The sequence below is a fragment of the Lynx rufus genome, unplaced genomic scaffold (assembly GCF_022079265.1).
Source record: "Lynx rufus isolate CCGP_SWC_20201006 ecotype Redwood Valley unplaced genomic scaffold, mLynRuf1.p SCAF_4, whole genome shotgun sequence".
NCBI lineage: Eukaryota > Metazoa > Chordata > Mammalia > Carnivora > Felidae > Lynx > Lynx rufus.
Window position 1 is genome coordinate 41,217,333 of NW_025814856.1, and position 17,634 is coordinate 41,234,966.

The 17,634-nt window shown below is 38.0% G+C and overlaps 1 protein-coding gene across 1 annotated transcript in view; it reads right to left on the bottom strand.

Moving 5' to 3' along the window:
• CNTN3 (contactin 3) overlaps nt 1-17,634 on the bottom strand; it is a 252,773-nt gene that overhangs the window by 76,158 nt on the left and 158,981 nt on the right. Inside the window, exons 8-10 of the mRNA XM_047096595.1 lie at nt 16,700-16,836; nt 15,603-15,732; nt 12,752-12,902 (exon numbers count right to left, since the gene is read on the bottom strand). Coding sequence (XP_046952551.1) covers nt 12,752-12,902; nt 15,603-15,732; nt 16,700-16,836 — 418 coding nt within the window. The remainder of the gene's footprint in view (nt 1-12,751; nt 12,903-15,602; nt 15,733-16,699; nt 16,837-17,634) is intronic.

Genomic DNA, 17,634 nt, shown 5'->3' on the forward strand with positions numbered 1-17,634 from the left:
TTCTTTCCTTTCCTTATCTTTAAAAAAAATTTTTTTTTAACATTTGTTCATTTTTGAGAGACAGAGAAAGGCAGAGCATGAGAGGGGAGGGGGCAGAGAGAGGGAGACACAGAATCTGAAACAGGCTCCAGGCTCTGAGCCATCAGCACAGAGCCCGACACAGGGCTTGAACTCACGAACTGTGAGATCCTGACCTGAGCCAAAGTCAGATGCTCAACCGACTGAGCCACCCAGGTGCCCCTGATGCTTTTTCTTTAAAAACTCTATAAAATCATATATTTTTTTCATTATGGCTAAAAAAAATTATCTTTTTAACTTCTATGTATTCTGCCTCTCTCTTCTGGAATCTCTATGAGGTCTTTTCAGTTTATCTGCATTCTGTATTTCCCTTCTGCAAGTCCCATGAGGAAAGAACTGTGGCTGCCTTGTTCGCGTGGTTTCCTCAAAGCCCAGGGCAATGTGTGGCATGATGTAGGTGTGCCAGAATGCACTTCCCAAAGGTGGCCACAGTTAGATTTTGCATCCCACATGCTCCCTTAGAATCTTGCTACTGTCTCATCAAGTGGTAGAGTCTAATTCCCTTCCCTGTGAATCTAGTTAGCTTGGTGATTCCCTTATAACCAGTGGAATGCTAGAAAAGTGAGGCGTTGTTTTCTGAGCCTAGGTGACTCATCTTCCATCTTGCTACCTTGAATATTCACTCTTGAACCCATCAGCTTCTTGTAAGCATTTCAACTCCCCAAAGCCACCATGTTGTAAGGAAGCCCAAACTAGTCCACATAGAGATATCACATGGAAGGGCCTTGGGGCTGCCAAAGAGACCGCAGTGCATAGATAGCTCCCCATTCTTCTGGCTCCTGACTGCAATAATGGGAGACACCCTAAGCCTAGCCAAGCCTTTTCCCAATTTCTGACCCATACAACAATGAAATCGAACAAAGTGTTATTTTCCACCATTAACTTTCAGAGTGATTTGTTATGCAACAATAGTTAATGGGAACAGTGGATGTTAAATATTTGATGAATAAATGAATCTTGAAATGAACAAACATGTATGAAGCAGAGTCTGAGGCTATAAAATAGATAAGCAAAAGGCTCTCTGAGAATCCAGGTAAGATGGCCTTCTGCACAAATAGTTATAATATGCCCTGTTAGATGATACAGTTGGATAAAGAAACCACAAGGGTAACGCAGAAGAAAGAGAAATTAATCTTGCCTGCCCAGCTTGGGGGAAGGCTTCCCATTATGAGTAACAAAAAGCTGTACCTTGAGCGATAAGGAGGGGTTCTCTAGGCTGAGAAGAAAAGATATTCCAGACAGAGGAAATTGCAGGAGCAAAAAGGCAGGATGAAATGAGAATTTTGTTTCTTTCTCCCTTCTTTTAAAAATTATCAAAAGGCAATGGTATGCAGCCCTGTCCTCTAACTTGATACTCTTAAAATTTTTTTTTTAACGTTTATTTATTTTTGAGAGAAAGAGACAGAGCATGAGTGGGAGAGGGGCAGAGAGAGAGGGAGACAGAACTGGAAGCAGGCTCCAGGCTCTGAGCTTTCAGCACAGAGCCCGATGCAGGGCTCGAACTCATGAGCAGCGAGATCATGACCTGAGCTGAAGTCAGGTGCTTAACCGACTGAGCCACCCAGGCACCCCTCTAACTTGATAGTCTTAAGAGTCAATATTCATACTTTGAGAGAAAGCATCTGATTTTTCCCATCTTAAACATATTAGCAGAAAAAATGCAAAAGTAGTACGTGATGATAATACATGTTTTTATAACAGCATTAATATTTTTATTTTTTCAATTTTCATTGAGAAGTGGGATATAGAACATTGACTGGGCTATTAGGCAAGTGAGCGTGGGATTTATGGGCTTGAGCAAGAAATGCCCTATGACCAAAGAAATGTGGTTTGGGTGATGACACCCAGTAAATAAACATTTACGCTGAGTATGGGTATGAATTAATTAATTTACCCACTTGTAACAAGCAACTGGCTTGAAGTGGATTCCAATGTCCAGCACATTCAAATTCATTAACCAGCTTTCTCCTACCAAAATCATGACACTGACAAAATATTTTAAAGTGGCCTTAACTTTTATAATTCTTAAAAATCAATCTGATTTTTTACATGGTCATCTGCAAAATTTAGCAGATATGATTTATAAAAACAGCAATTTCTTTAATAACATTTAGGTAAAATTTATTTGTTTAGGAAGTTTAGATAATGGAAAACTCAACTGAGTGTTGCAGAAAACAAATGTCTTTACTCACAATGTTTTTTTGATCTCCACACCCAACGTGGGGCACGAACTCATAACCCCAAGTTAAGAGTTGCACTCTCTACCAGCTGAGCCAGCCAGGTGCCCCTGCTCACATTTCTTTTTTTTTTTTTTTTTAAAGTTTTTTTTTTCAACGTTTTTATTTATTTTTGGGACAGAGAGAGACAGAGCATGAACGGGGGAGGGGCAGAGAGAGAGGGAGACACAGAATCGGAAACAGGCTCCAGGCTCCGAGCCATCAGCCCAGAGCCTGACGCGGGGCTCGAACTCACGGACCGCGAGATCGTGACCTGGCTGAAGTCGGACGCTTAACCGACTGCGCCACCCAGGCGCCCCTCACATTTCTTTTTAACCCAGTCTTATTACTCCTAAAGCATCTGAGCAACATGATAAAAAAAGTTAATATTAAAAACGACATCAACAGGTGCTTTTTCTGAGAGCATATATATAGAAGCCACAGTAGCAGATGCTTCAAACATACTACTTTATTTTTATCTTTGTAACTAGAGTCCACTGAGATAAAGAAATGCGAGAGAAATGGAGCAGGGACAGAGTTGGAAATAATCTTTGCAAAGGAAACTTGGTCCTTTCTTTTTTTGTCCGGACAGGTCAGTATTTTTGTTCAACCTTTGCTAAGAGTATGTGCCAAGCAAATGTCACCTAACATACTGCCTAACTTTGCAATAAGAATTTCTGCAAAAGGGGCACCTGGGTGGCTCAGTCGGTTAAGCATCCGACTTCGGCTCAGGTCACAATCTTGCGGTTCGTGAGTTCAAGCCCTGCATTGGGCTCTGTGCTAACAGCCTGGAGCTTGGAACCTGCTTCAGATTCCTCTCTCTCTCGGCCCTTCCCCAATTAACACTTTGTCTCTCTCTCTCTCTCTCTCTCTCAAAAAATAAACATTAAAAAATAAAAAAAAAAGAATTTCTGGCACAAAGAAAGAAACAAGACTCAGAAATTAAATAACCTGTCTAACTCCACCTAGGACTTAAGTGAAAGGGCCAAAATCTGACACATGCCTGATTCTGATGCCTTGCTCTTTCCATGTGTTACAATTAAATCAAGAAACAAATTAAACATAGATTTACCTTCATCCGACACAGTGAATAATGTGTACAGTACTTAGTATGCTGCATGCCCATTAGGCATAAATAATTGATGTAAATACTAATACAAATACACATTCGGAAACTTAGATGTCCATGGTTAATGGGAGAAGCTCTGTGGGCATGTACTGGTGGTTGGCAGCTGGGATGCAGCAGAGAGGAAGTGATTAGGATGGCTTCCTAAGAGCCCATCCAAAACCAAAAATCTGGATTCCATTGATTCTTCTCTTAACTTCACTGTTAAATAATAGCTTAATCTTCTTATGGGTATGGGACTTAAGGGGCAAACGTGCCCTTTCCTCTTCTCTTAACAGCTGGAAGCATGAGAAAAATGGAGGTGTGGATTAGGGAACCCAGACAGGGAAGAGGGCTGCTCTCTATTCTCTGAGATGGTTGTATTTTTACCCAGCTATCTCAATCTCCCCTTTAATTAAAAAGATCTTCCGATGCTCACTTCCTTTGGAGGGAGAGAGATGGCTGTCTACGTGGGAAAGAACTCAGTTCAGGCTCTTTTATTTTCCTGATCATTTGTGAACTTCAGCACGGACACAATTGGAATGAATATGTAGTTTCTCCTCCTGTCTATGTCATCAACCATTTTGTTCACATGGTGTTTTCCCTGCTCTTTTGTTCTGCTGGATTTTACATATCCTTCAAAACATAGCTCTGGGGGTGCTTCCTCTGAGATGCCTCTCCTTCTATGGAACTGCTCTCCCAATTCCCAAGGCTGAGCTGGCATGTCTTCTCTGTGCTTCTCACTGGCTTCTGTACGCCTCCACTGCAGGCAAGGTGGCAATGTCCAGTTTATCCATCTTGTCCTGGAGGTGATTCCTAGCAGCACCCCCTTCCTCTTCTCAGTTTACAGAATAAATTATATGGTCACCTTGACCATATAGTCGATCCCAGTGTAACTGATGGCTAAGTTTTCCAAACTCTAAACAGACTGTGTTGTGGGCTCTTTAAGGGCCCTTACTGTTTTGTATTCATCTGTGTATTAGTGCTGAGGGCAGCCCCCACTGCTGAATAAAGATATGACAAGTTAGTGGATAACACGAGTACCTTCCCTACAGACAGGGAGCAGGAATGTCAATCTTTACTCAACTAATAGCCAAGTCCTGAAAGTGGCAACATCACACATATTAAATAAAAATCTCCTTTGATCTTCTAAATTTACCACTTAGAGATTAATTTGGAACTAATGGTACAGGAGCAAAGAATTACCTGAGATCTTAGCTGTTTGCCCGAGGGTAGATTAACTAAAACCCACTGAGCTTCCATACCCATAGGGTTGTTGTGGAGTAACAGCTGTTTAGATGGTAGCCTTAGGATGAAGGGGAAGATAACAAAATCCAGCTCTTTGGGTGAGAGGGGGTAACGGAAGGCAGACAGACAAGGGAGCAGCATTTTGAACAGTATGAAAAAAAATACAGACTCTCCTGTGATAAGAGAGAGAGGAGCCAAGACATGTGGTTGAATAGGGAAGGGACGGAGACTGAAACTTTGGCAAAGGTATCATTCTTCTTCATCTAAGAGCTTGGAATAAGGGGAAACACCATCTAACAGATTTGCTGAATAGTAACAGAGTTCCTAGACACATCTTTACAAAGCAAGAGTGTGGTGACTAGTAGTAGCAGGGGCAGAAATGCCAAGTGGTTCTTGCTCTGACAGAATTATTTTGGTTACTGGCAAAAGTTTTGATTCTGCTTCTAAGCGCTGTCATGGAATTGCTCAATGTTTTACAGAAGGCAAAAGTGGCCTCCTGGGAGCATTTTTTGAGCCTTTCAATTTCTTCAAGCTACTCACGAATTCAGGATGAGGTGAGTGTAAGATTGCATGTAAAATTTAGCTTAAAAAAACGAAAGTATAATTTATATTTATTGTAATTCACTTTTGGTATGCAGTTCGGTGAGTTTTAACAAATCAATGTGGACATGTAACCACTGTCACAGTCAAGACCTAGAATAATTCCCTCACCCCTGAAAGTTCTCCCATGTGCCTAAACAGTCAACCTCTCCATCCACTCTGGCAACAGTGATCACTGTTTTTTGTCTCTAAAGCCGTGCTTTTTTTCAGCCATGTCATATAAATGGATTCATACAGCACATCATGCTCATTGCACTTGAAAGCCAGTTTCTAAATATATGTAAAATGTATGCTAAGAATTGGTTAATACATTTTAAAAGCATTGTGTGGATTATGGCTATTAATATTTGGAAGAAAAACCCTTTACTATTTTTCTTTAAAAAGCATTTAAACTTCTATAATATTAAATGTTGCCTAGAACATATGAAACAATTTTAATGTGTTTAATTAGAAGTAATGGGCCATTCTTTGACTTTTTTGAATTGAGGCTATTGCAATAAAATATTTACTACTGTAAGTAATAGCATTCAACTGAAAGCCCTATTTTTAAAAATAATTGGTTAATGCATTTTAAGTACCACTAAGTGATACAGAAAAGCTAACCATTCTTTAAAATATGCCAACTGGCTATTTCTTCTTGAATACCATGCCTGCTCGCATTCTCTAGAGTCTTTTCCAATTTTACTTTGCTTAAGGAGAAAAAACATTCTATTTTCACTCCAGTCTTTTTTGAAAATACGTGGATTATAAGCCAATGAATGAATGAATAAAAGAACAGTAAAACACCAACACTTGGTGTAATACCACTGAACACTCAAAGGGGCAGGGCATTTCTGTTTATTCAGAAACCGCTGTTTCCTGCAGGGAGAAAAAGCACAGTAACTTTTCTCAGTACTGGATGATACAGATACAAAACAAAACAACAAAATAGCAAACAACAACAACTTTGCCCAGTCCCGATGCTAGTAATTTCAAAGGTTAGAATATTTGCATACTAGGAGACTTATGTTGACTTTTACTTAATAAATCGATTCTTTTGTTTCTATCTATCTATCTATCTATCTATCTATCTATCTATCTATCATTACATATAATTTGTTGTCAAGTTGTTTTCCATACAACACCCTGTGTTCAACCCAACAGGTGCCCTCCTCAATGCCCATCACCCACTTTCCCTCTCCCCCATCCCGATCGACTCTCAGTTTGTTCTCAGTATTTAAGAGTCTCTTATAGTTTGCCTCCCTCCCCCTTTTTAACTATTTTTTCCCTTCCCCTCCCCCATGGTCTTCTGTTAAGTTTCTCAGGCTCCGCATATAAGTGAAAACATACGGTATCTGTCTTTCTCCGCCTGACTTAATAAATTGATTCTTTATAAATTATGACTGTTAGTCATTTAACAAAGACTGTGAAAACAGGATTCTCTACTCATAGTGTAAATTTCCATCAGCTTGAGAAGTAAGGTGTTGATGCTCTACCATGTAATGTTATGTACGTTTGAAGACAATTCTATCTAAGGCCATGGTTTCACAGCTACCATGTCATGCTCAGAACACCTAAATTTCTATCTATAGCTCAAGGTTTTCTCCTGAATTCCAGGTTCATTTAGTCAACTTCTGTATGCTCATATATCCAGTTGGGTTTCCAACAAGCAATTGAAACACAATCTAAATAGCACTTGGATTTGCACTGACTTCTGCTCTTTCTATAATGTTCTCTCTCTCACTGAATAGGTCTACCATGCTCCGTGATGTCTAAGCTGGAAATTTAGGATTCATTCTTGCCTCTCAAGTTTTTGTCAAATCATTAATTTCATCAACAACTCCTATGTCCTGTGGATTTAACCCCTTCTCATACTCAATGCTTCTCTCCATTCTCATTGCCATTTCTTCAGTTCAGGCTAGAATAGTCTCATGTTCAGACTGGTGAATTACTACTAAGGGAGGTTCTTCCCTCAAGTCTTTCTGCCACTCCAATCCATGTTCTGTTGCCACCATTGTGCTTTTTTAAAGAAAATAATCAAAATTAAATTTGATCTTTTAATTCTGCTACTTTGATATTACTCTGTTGTTTGTCAGTGCCTATGGAATAAAGCCCAAACTTCTTGATTTAGCTTACCATCATTCTCAGTAAGATTCCTGCTCACCTCAATAGCCCTATTCTGTCTGCATTCCCCCTTGCCGGACACTTCACACTTGAAGTAAACTGAAGCTACTCAGGTATTTATGCCTTCCTCTGCCTGAAGCATTCTTCTTCAGTGAACTCTAGTCATCTTTCAAGTCTTGCTGTACATATTACATTCTCCAGAAGTCTGCTCAGATCCCTAATTTGGAGATGGAGCCTTCTCTGGTAATCACAGAACATACTGTACTTTACCAATTGAGTTTTACAGCACTTGTCTGTATACCCTGAAAAGCTACCAACAAAAGGATGGATTTCTCTGACAAAAATTAAATATCTAGTTCCTAGCACAGAGTAGGTGCTCAAAATATTTTCCAATGACTGAATGACCACTTGATTTTAAGACCTTAAGAATCACTATTTACATTGTAAGCTCTTGTAATCTATTCAGAACAGCTTTTCTAAGACCTCTGCTGGGAAGTAATTCCTTTAGTACCTTAGTTTGAGATGCTCTCTCGACCTCAAAGCAATAACCCTGATTTCTTCAAAGCGATTCTGTAATTTAGTTGTCTCAGTGACTTAGATTCTCATTACTATGCCTGATGCGTTAATTACAAAGCTGTTATTGTGCTGATATAAAACCTTACAAACCAGGTAGAAGATAATTATTCATTGTGTGATTGTGTGATTTACACAGTAGACATATTTATTAATTTTTGCAATTTTTAAGACATATTTAATCCTAATTTCTTTTCCTGATTTAGACTTTATTTTTTTACATTTATTTTTCTTGATTTGGGCTTCAAATAATAAAGTATATGTATATACTGGCTTAATCAAAAGTGTATTTGCCACCAGCATTTCCTACCCTAGGCTGGAGAAAGCTTTCCTATTTATAAGTTCCTTATGCAGTGACAAACCCAAGTTCATATACAAAAGATAAAGAAAAAGGAAAAGAAAAAAACCTAAAAAACGAATGGATTTACAATCCTGCCATAAATACCCTATCAAAAATTTTGTCTTCTATTTTCAAATGTGTCATTTGTTCCCCCAAATGAGATTTGAATCTTGACGTTTTAAGTCAGAACAGCCAATGATTCAACAACCAGAATAAATCTATCATTTAAAGTGCTTCCTCAATTTGGCTTAAGGCTGTGACCAAGTCAAGAGGGACAGACATGGGGCTTTTGCTGCCAACTGATGGCTGAGGCCCACTCTGATTTCACATGAACTTGGAGAAGATTCAAAAGTGTAACTTGTTCAATAATTGCTTCTAGCAGCGTTTCCCCTAAGCATCAAGGCTCCGACTCATCAGTACTTTTGCTGTCCAAAGAGATAAAAGCAAAATCCAAATAATCAGACCTGGTAGTATGTACTGAATGTTTGAGTCTCCCCAAAATTCATGTGTTAAATCCTAATCCCCAATGTGATGGTATTAAGAGGCTGGGCCTTTGGGAGGTGATTAGGTCATGAGCAGGGAGCCCTCCTGGATGAGATTAATGCCCTTATGAGACCCCAGAGGGCTCTCTTGCTCTCTGTCTGTCATGTGAGGATGTAAGGAGAAGACTGCCATCTGAAACCGAGAAGAAGCCCCTTAACAGAACTTGACCAAGCTGGCACCCCGATCTTGGATGATCACACCCAGAGCTGTGAGAAATACATTTCTGTTGTTTATAAGCCATCTGGTTTATGGTATTGTGTTATAAAAGCTCAAACTAAGATACTTGGGAGGGACTGCAACACTATGGACCCTCTTCATAAACATGTTTCCTCTTTTTAACCCTATTTTTACATCTAAAAGTTTTCTTATTCATAAAAGAGATGTTACAAATACTTATAACAAAGTGGAGGGTCAGTAGTCCTGAAATGGATAGAAGTAACACTGATGAACATGATACATTGTTAGAGTAAATCGTTTTCCTCTTTCTACTTAAAACATAATGCCAGTTTGAAAAAAACCCAAACAAACAAACAAACAAACAAAAAAACGTAATCCCAAATTCTCATTGGATACAGGCTTGCCAAAAGAAAAAAAAAATCCATATTCCCCAATCTCCCTTGCATTTCAGTTTGGTCAGCTAACTAATTTCTGCCCAATAAGGCATAAAGGAAATAACCATATGGAACTTCTGAGACGTTCCTAAAAAGAGGAAGCAGTGTACCCTGATTTCTACCTGCCTCCTTCCTGTCACTGGGAGATGACATTGGGGAGCTAAAGCCATGGCAACCATCTTGGTTCAGGATGTGAAGACAGTAAAGCAAGATAAAAGAGGTCTCTGTTTTGGACAACGGTGGATTCCAGATAGTCCCAACTGCCTACCTTGAGAGACATCAACCAGCCAACGAATCACCCAACCAAAAGGCATCTGTCTTTCTTAGTCACTGTTATTTCAACATCTTATTTGTAAAATATCCTTATTCTTACCAATTAGTATATCTGCAAATATCATACATTATGCTAAATGCTAGCTGTATAGTAACTATGCAACATAGGAATTATTATCTCTTTTGTGAGTGAGGAAATTAAGATTCAAAGGTGTTACATAATAGATCTAATGACACCAAGGTAGTAAGGAGCCGAGTCAGAAGTCCCAGATCAGATTCCGGAATTTATACTCTCTTTTCCTGTTTTACCCCATTACTCTATAATGTGGGAGTAAATCCCTCTTTGTGTGCCTCTTGCTAAAACTCTTAATCTTCTTATCCCCTTTTGAAATTAAGATTAAAAACCTCTGCCTACTATAGGCACTACTGCGAGGACAAGTGGGTTTATTATTGTGTAAAACACTGAAATCCTTGGGACTTAACTACTATTTAATTTATGTACACAGTTAAAACTATTTAAAACTTTTTTAACACGAAAAGTCAGCAGTTACATGAGAAGACTTAACTTCCAGTACAGACACAATTAACTAATTTGTGCCACAAGCCTTTACTTGTTTCAACTGGTTTACAAAATTAAACTCCAAATCACTAATTAACTTCCTATTCCAGAAATCTATTCTGTGAGGCCCAGCATTTAGCTGGATTGTGTTTAATCACTCAGTTCACAATTTGGCCTTGTCATCCTGCTGTGGCCCCTTTTTAATGGAAGTGTCTCCCATTAAATACTGGAGGAATTGCAGATTGTATTATCATACCAACTCACAAAAATACCTTGGTGTCTTGGTAATATAAAAGCAGTTCAACTTGGTTGTCGGCAATAAGACTTTGTAATTAAAAAAAAAATTAATCCATATTTTTTTGACCTAATGTTTTATTGTTTGTTTTCCCTCATCTCCAAAAGAGTAATCTGGATTCCATGACTTCAAAGGCTGAGATGGCCTCTAAAATTCTGGGCTCCTTATACAAAATGTGACATTGTAAATACTTAGTGGTTATATCCAGAGTCAGGGATTAAAATCTTGATTTATGTGACTTTAGGCAAATTGTATTATCTAAGTTTTATTTTCCCCATTAGTAAAATGGAGATGATAATATGATCTATACATCACAGAGTTGCAGAGATGTTTAAAAAAGATAATGCACACAGAGCTCTATATTAGTTTCCTCTTGCCTTTTTTTTTTTAATTTATTAATTTACTTTTGAGAGAGAAAGCCAGCATGAGCAGGGGAGGAACACAGAGACAGGGAGAGACAGAGAATTCCAAGCAGGCTCCACACTGACCGTGCACAGCCTGATGTGGGGCTCAAACCCATGAACTGCAAAATCATGACTTAAGCCAAAACCAAGAGTTGGACGCTTAACTGATTGAGCCACCCAGTTGCCCTAATTTCCTCTTGCTTCTATAATAAATTACTACAAATTTAGTAATTTGGCTTAAACAGCACAAATTTATTACAATATAGTTCTGGAAGTCAGAGGTCCAGTATGGGTCTTGCTGGGCCAAAATCAAGGTATTATCAGGGCTGCGTTCCTTGGGAAGGTTGAGAATTACTAAACTCTCCTTCATGTTGTTGACAGAATTCAGTTTGTTGTGGCTATGGGACTAAGGTCCCTGTTTTCTTACTGGCTGTCAACTGAGGGCTGTTCCCATCTTGGAGAGTACGGCAAATTTATTTGCTCATGGCTCCCTTCCACCATCTTCCAAACCAAAAATACCAACTGAAGTCCCTCTGAAGTGTGAAATCTCTCCTGCCTTATCTTTGATTATCATATGTTTCTGACAAACTCTTTTGCTTTCCTCTTCCTCTTACAAGTATTCAGGTGATTACTTTGAACCTACACACATAATCCAGGATAAACTTCAAATTTTAAAGTCATCTGCTTACCAACCTTTATTCTATCTTCAACTTTAATTACCTTTGGTCATCTATGTAACACAATCAAAGGTTTACAGGAAAAGGACACGGACATCTTTGGGGTCAATATTCTACCTATCACAAGCTCTGAGCATAATACCTGGCATGCAGTTAAGTACTCAATAAATAATAATAATGGCCAATACTTACACTTACTGACAGGTAATGACCTAAGTGCTGTATAGATATTTATGTATTTCATCTAGCTAACAAGCCTCATAACATACTAATTATCATCTTCATTAAAAATGAGAAAATGAGACACCAAATGGAAAGCTTTACACTGAGGAAGTAAAAGGCTGAATGAAGATTTGAACCTGGGCAGTCAGTCCGCTCTATAAGTGATACCTTTAAGTCTCATTCTTCCTCTTCATTATTACAATAGTCAGGAAACCAAGCAAGCCTTTGTCTAAACTAAAACCAGGAATGAGAAGTTATTTCAATACAGGGAAATGGCAATATTGGTATTTATTTGGCATATGCTCTCATTATGTCTTCTCTACTTTGTCCTGGGACGTTGGCTCATCTGAGCCTAGGACAGACCTTTCATCATTCTACTTTTGAGTCTTACCAGGTGACTGAGGAGAAAATCCTTGATAAAATAAGGTATTCTATGTAGGAAGAAGCTAGATGATATATCCAACCCTTTTCCGATTTCAAAAATTGATTAGTATCTTCATGAAAGTAATGAAGTAAATTTGTGGCGCCTGGGTGGCTCGGTCGGTTAAGCGTCCAACTTCGCTCAGGTCATGATCTCGCGGTCCGTGAGTTCAAGCTCCGCGTCGGGCTCTGTGCTGACAGCTCAGAGCCTGGAGCCTGTTTCAGATTCTGTGTCTCTCTCTCTCTGACCCTCCCCTGTTCATGCTCTGTCTCTCTCTGTCTCAAAAATAAATAAACGTTAAAAAAAATGTAAAAAATAAAAAAAAGAAAGTATTACAGACTCAAAGTTACCACTGTCTTGGTTCTTCAACACCTCATATTCTACTGAAATGCTGCTGCTTCCCATTTCATACTAAGAATCCACTTTGACATCACTATGGAAAGTAAGAAGAGTACATCACCATTATTTCGGACAATAAAATACCTTTCATTTTCCTGCACGATCACATCTCCTCTCTTCCATGAACGGAGTGCTTTGGGAGAGGCTCTAGGTTTACAATCCAAGCTGACCATGCTGCCCACTTGCACTTGAAGCAACTTTTTCATTGGAGTCTTTGAAAAATCGGGAGCAGAAGCTGAAAGGGAAGAAAGAGAGAATGAAAATTTACTTTTAATTTAACATTTTAAAATACTTGTAGATTCAAAGGTTGACTTCATAATTACTTTTATTTATTTTTTAATTTAAATTTTAGTTGGGTTAACATACAGCCTAATACTGGTTACAACTACTTAAAATTTTTCTTTAAGGTGGATTTATTTTTTAGAGAGAGACAGAGTGTGAGCAGGGGAGGGTCAAAGAGAGAAAGAGAGAGAGAGAGAGAGAGAGAGAATCCAAAGCAGGCTCCAGGGTCTGAGCTGGCAGCACAGAGCTAGGCAAGGGGCTGGAACTCCCGAATTGCAAGGTCATGGCCCGAGGCGAAGTCAGATGCTCAACCAACTGAGTCACCCAGGCACATGGGTTATAACTACATTCAAAGTTTCCTGGCACACAGATGTCAGTACTTGATTTACTTAATTGAGTGGGCACCACTCACAGGATTTCAAAGCTCAAAAAGTAATTCCTATCATTGTATGTTCCTAGAAGTTCTAAATCTTGGGATAATTTTTTATGTAGAAATTTCTAAACTTCACCATTAAGTTTTAAAATAGCTCAATCATGAGCGTATCAAAATGAAAAACATTTATCACAGAAAGTTAGTTCCATGCAGACAACAATAGGTTCATTGTCCCTTGTGATCTCCAAGACCCAGCATGTGGCACAGTGCCTGGCACTTAGGTGCTCAGTAAATGTTTTTAGAAGGAAGGCTGAGTATACTGAATTATTATCGTCTTGCATAAAACTGATCAACATCCATTATAAAATTTTCATATGCTTATGTTTAACTTCTGAGTTGGAGAAATCTATAATCTGCATTATTATATTAATGTTCGAGTATCACATTAAATATGATAACATGTAGAGAACATTATGTCTGCTGATAACGAACAGAATGTTGATCCCGAAACAACACCTGAATGTTCAAGATACATAATAATGTATCTTTGAATGAAATGATAGGTTAATCAGAAAATCAGTCTTTTATTGCAAATGTAGAAAAAGTTAACTAAACATAGTGCATTTCTCCTAATGTCTAATACTCTGCTTGATAGCAAACCCGAGTGAATATAATTTATTTTTCTCGTAAGTGGAGACCATATAGTGAATTATATTGTGTGATTCTATATAAGAGTGTGGATAAAGAAGATACGTTATCAAGGGGTTGTTGACCTTAAAAATTAAGATCTTAAAAGGATACTTTTGACTAAAAGTATTTTTCCCATACAAAAGCCTCATATAGCATTTTGGGTAGGAAATCATCCATTTTAAGATGAATAAACTATCACTCATAAGGCTAATTTAATACAAGAGATAGTAGTGCTTCAACTTAAGACTGTGTACAAATTCTACTCTCTTTTTGTTATAATACCCCACCTTCCCTGTCATGGATAACAGTAGCCAGATTTTCAGCTGATGATCTGCCCTTCCCAGACTTCAGGCCTCCTACTGCAGAAAATGCATTTCTAACCACCAGGCATGAAGGATGAGAGAACTGCTTCCAGTAATGTCAGTGCGGCACCTGACATTTTGGGCTGAATAATTATTTGTTGTGAGAGGCTGTCATGCGCGCTGTAGGATATTTACATTGTAGGATTATTTGTGGGTAGCCTTTCTGGCCTATACTCACAAGATGCCCGTAACACACACTGGTTCCCTTTTCCCCTATGTATCACCAACACTGTGACAACCAAAAATGTCTCCTGACATTTCCAAAGATTTCCTGGGGGCAAAATCATCCCCAGCTAAGGACTGCTGAGTTAGCAGGTGCTTACAACCTTTGGGCCATATTGGATCGGACCAGCCATGGGTATGTGGCCCAAATCAGGTACACAAGGCCAATGACATGCGGGACTGTGACTTCTATATGAGCAATTCAGAAAGCCATGTATTTTCCACTGTATTGACTGTGCTCCTGGAAACTGAATGTGTTGGAGAACACCATATAGAGCCTGATGATGGTGATGATGCTTGAGTCCTGCCAGGATCAAATTCTGTTCAGATCCAAATCTATATTTTAATTACATGTAGCGATAAATCTCCCTTCTACTTTCTCTCTTATTTATGTCATAACCATGATATGCCCTGACAACTTTTTGGTTGATTTTCAGGCATTTGCAACTTACAAAGTGTTTTTCTGGATAATTGCCCTAAACACAATATAACATATAACATTTTCTGTCTTTTCATATAAAGTGCAAGAAGAAAATAATTCAGAATCTCAAATGGTTGAGCCTTTTAAATGAAAACTTCAGTATGCCCAGTGTTTGAGGCTTCTAGCAGGGTTATTCAAACCAAAGGCAACTCCTTTTGGAACAATATATGATTGTTTTGAATTCCAGTATTTACTTTTCTGGCCCAGTAACAACAACAGCAACAACAACAAAACCCACCAAATTTACTTATTCTCTTAAAAGGCATTGCTCCATTTAAAATATTAAAGTTGCATAAGGATGTCTTAGGTTGACACTGTTCCTTACTGTTGCCCTACTTCAACCTTTGAGGCTTATTCCACCTACAACTGTGGCTTTCCTTTAGAAATCATTAAAATATATTCTCTGGTTAAAACCCCTGAATGATATTATAACAATAGGAATGTAATATGAGAAGTAAATACTTCTTATTCTAGCAAAAAGGGAGGATTTAAGAAAAAAATATGACAAGAGAAGCTTAGTCTTACCTATAACCTTAAGTTCAGCACTGGAATAGATGAGCCCATGTTTGTTTTCTGCTATGCACTGGAACATGCCAGAATCGGTCACATTTAGGTTTGATATTGTAAGGGCACCATTTTCTATCTGTATTCTCTCCTAGGTGATAACAAAAATGTCTTGCATATAAATGTATACATCATTTGAAAAGAAAAATGAAAACCACTATTATTTCAGTCGTACACAAACCTCCTTCATTTTTCCTCAGAGGATTGTGCAATCTGACTTGAAATTTTAACTTTTCCTTATTTAAAAATTTGTGACTGATTTAACATAACAGCCACACATTAGTAATACTAATAAACACCCTTCAGTCCAAATGTCTATTGGTAAAATAAATAACAAAGAAAGAGGTACAATATTGCAGCCATTTTATTTTTCCCCGTGGCTAAAGTTGCAGACTTTAAAAAATGTATCATGTTTCCATGCCGTCAACTGGAAAGGTTTTCACCATTTTTTTAATCACACAAATCAAACACATTATAAATTCTGTGCATTAAAAAGAGTTCTGGGAAACACATTTATTAAGGGTTTTTAGGTAGTATGACAGGTTATATATAGAAATTGGAAGGAATATAATTGACATAGTACACAATTTTTTAAAAGAACAAAAATTACATGGCTTAAGAAAGAAAGTGATTGAGAAAATAAGTATGCATGTAAGAAGGTAACCACATAACAATTATTCTCCAGAGGCCATACCAGGTTGTCAGACAGGGAAAAGCAAATTATATTCCACATTTGATCAAAGTAAGGAAGGCCTTCCCTAATTTCAAAAGCAAAAAACAAAAACCAAAAAACAAAACAGAACAAAAGAAAAACAAAAAAAAACTATACCATAGTTAGACTAAATTCACAAAATCACCTTTCCCAATGACATTCAATGTTGAAAATATTTTCTTCTTGGCAGATTGGGTACTTGATTTTATATTTTATCCCCTTTGACACTTTTTAAGGTGTGAATGAATGCTTGCAAACTCGAGTCTACTTTGGCACTAGGTACGAGGAAGGCATTTATTTAATGTCAAATGAAGAGAGTGAGGATTAACCGGGCTCATTACCTTACCTCGAGCACAAGGGCTTCTCCATTTTTCAACCATCGGTAGGAAGGTTTGGGCTTACCACTTGCCCGGCATTCCCAAAAAAGATTGTCCTCCACTGCTATTTCTACATCTCTTATGAGCTGAACCCAATGAGGCTTTGCTGCAATGAAAGAAAAAAAAAATCAGACCACCCAGCAAGTAAAAAATAAATGCTTTACACAAATGGATATAAACACTGTGAGCAATGGATTAATGTGAGCATAGTGGCTAAAATTACATTTAATTCCCTATTTACTAAGTGGATATGGGAAATGTTTCTAGATTTGAGGATGAATGATGCAATCTGTCACTTCCTAAGCCAAACTCATTATGTTTTCTCTGTTTTCAAAATTCTGGGCACTGTATTCTATTTCCTCAGATGGGTTATTAGCAGTAGATAGTAATGCAGGTACACAAAACATACTCCTTTCCAAGTGCATTTGTGAATCATGAGGTCACAATTGATGACAACTTAATACATGAATGACAGCAGATACTAGTCTTAATTATACACTAAGAATTAACATCCGTAGAAGAGAAACTTCTATAGCTGAGGAAAAAAATACGTTCTTCAAATTAGAAATAACTTTTAATTAAATACAAACCGATGAACATCTTATGAACCTCTGTGTGAATTAAAATGAAAGCAGGGAAAGATGGATAAATCGGTTCAATTTGAATCATATGACTTATTATGAAAAAGAAGGAGCTCGTGCAACCTTAAATTATATATGCAAATCAGCAGCATCAAATGGATTTATCATTTTCTGTTACATTTTAGAAGATATTTGGAAAATTCTCTCTACAGATGAAAGCAACATACCAGTTAAAACTAAAGCCTCTCAATATACACAATCTATTCAGCCAAGTCTCAGTTTGCATCTTAGACCCAAAACTGGGAGGTGAGATGTCTTACTGG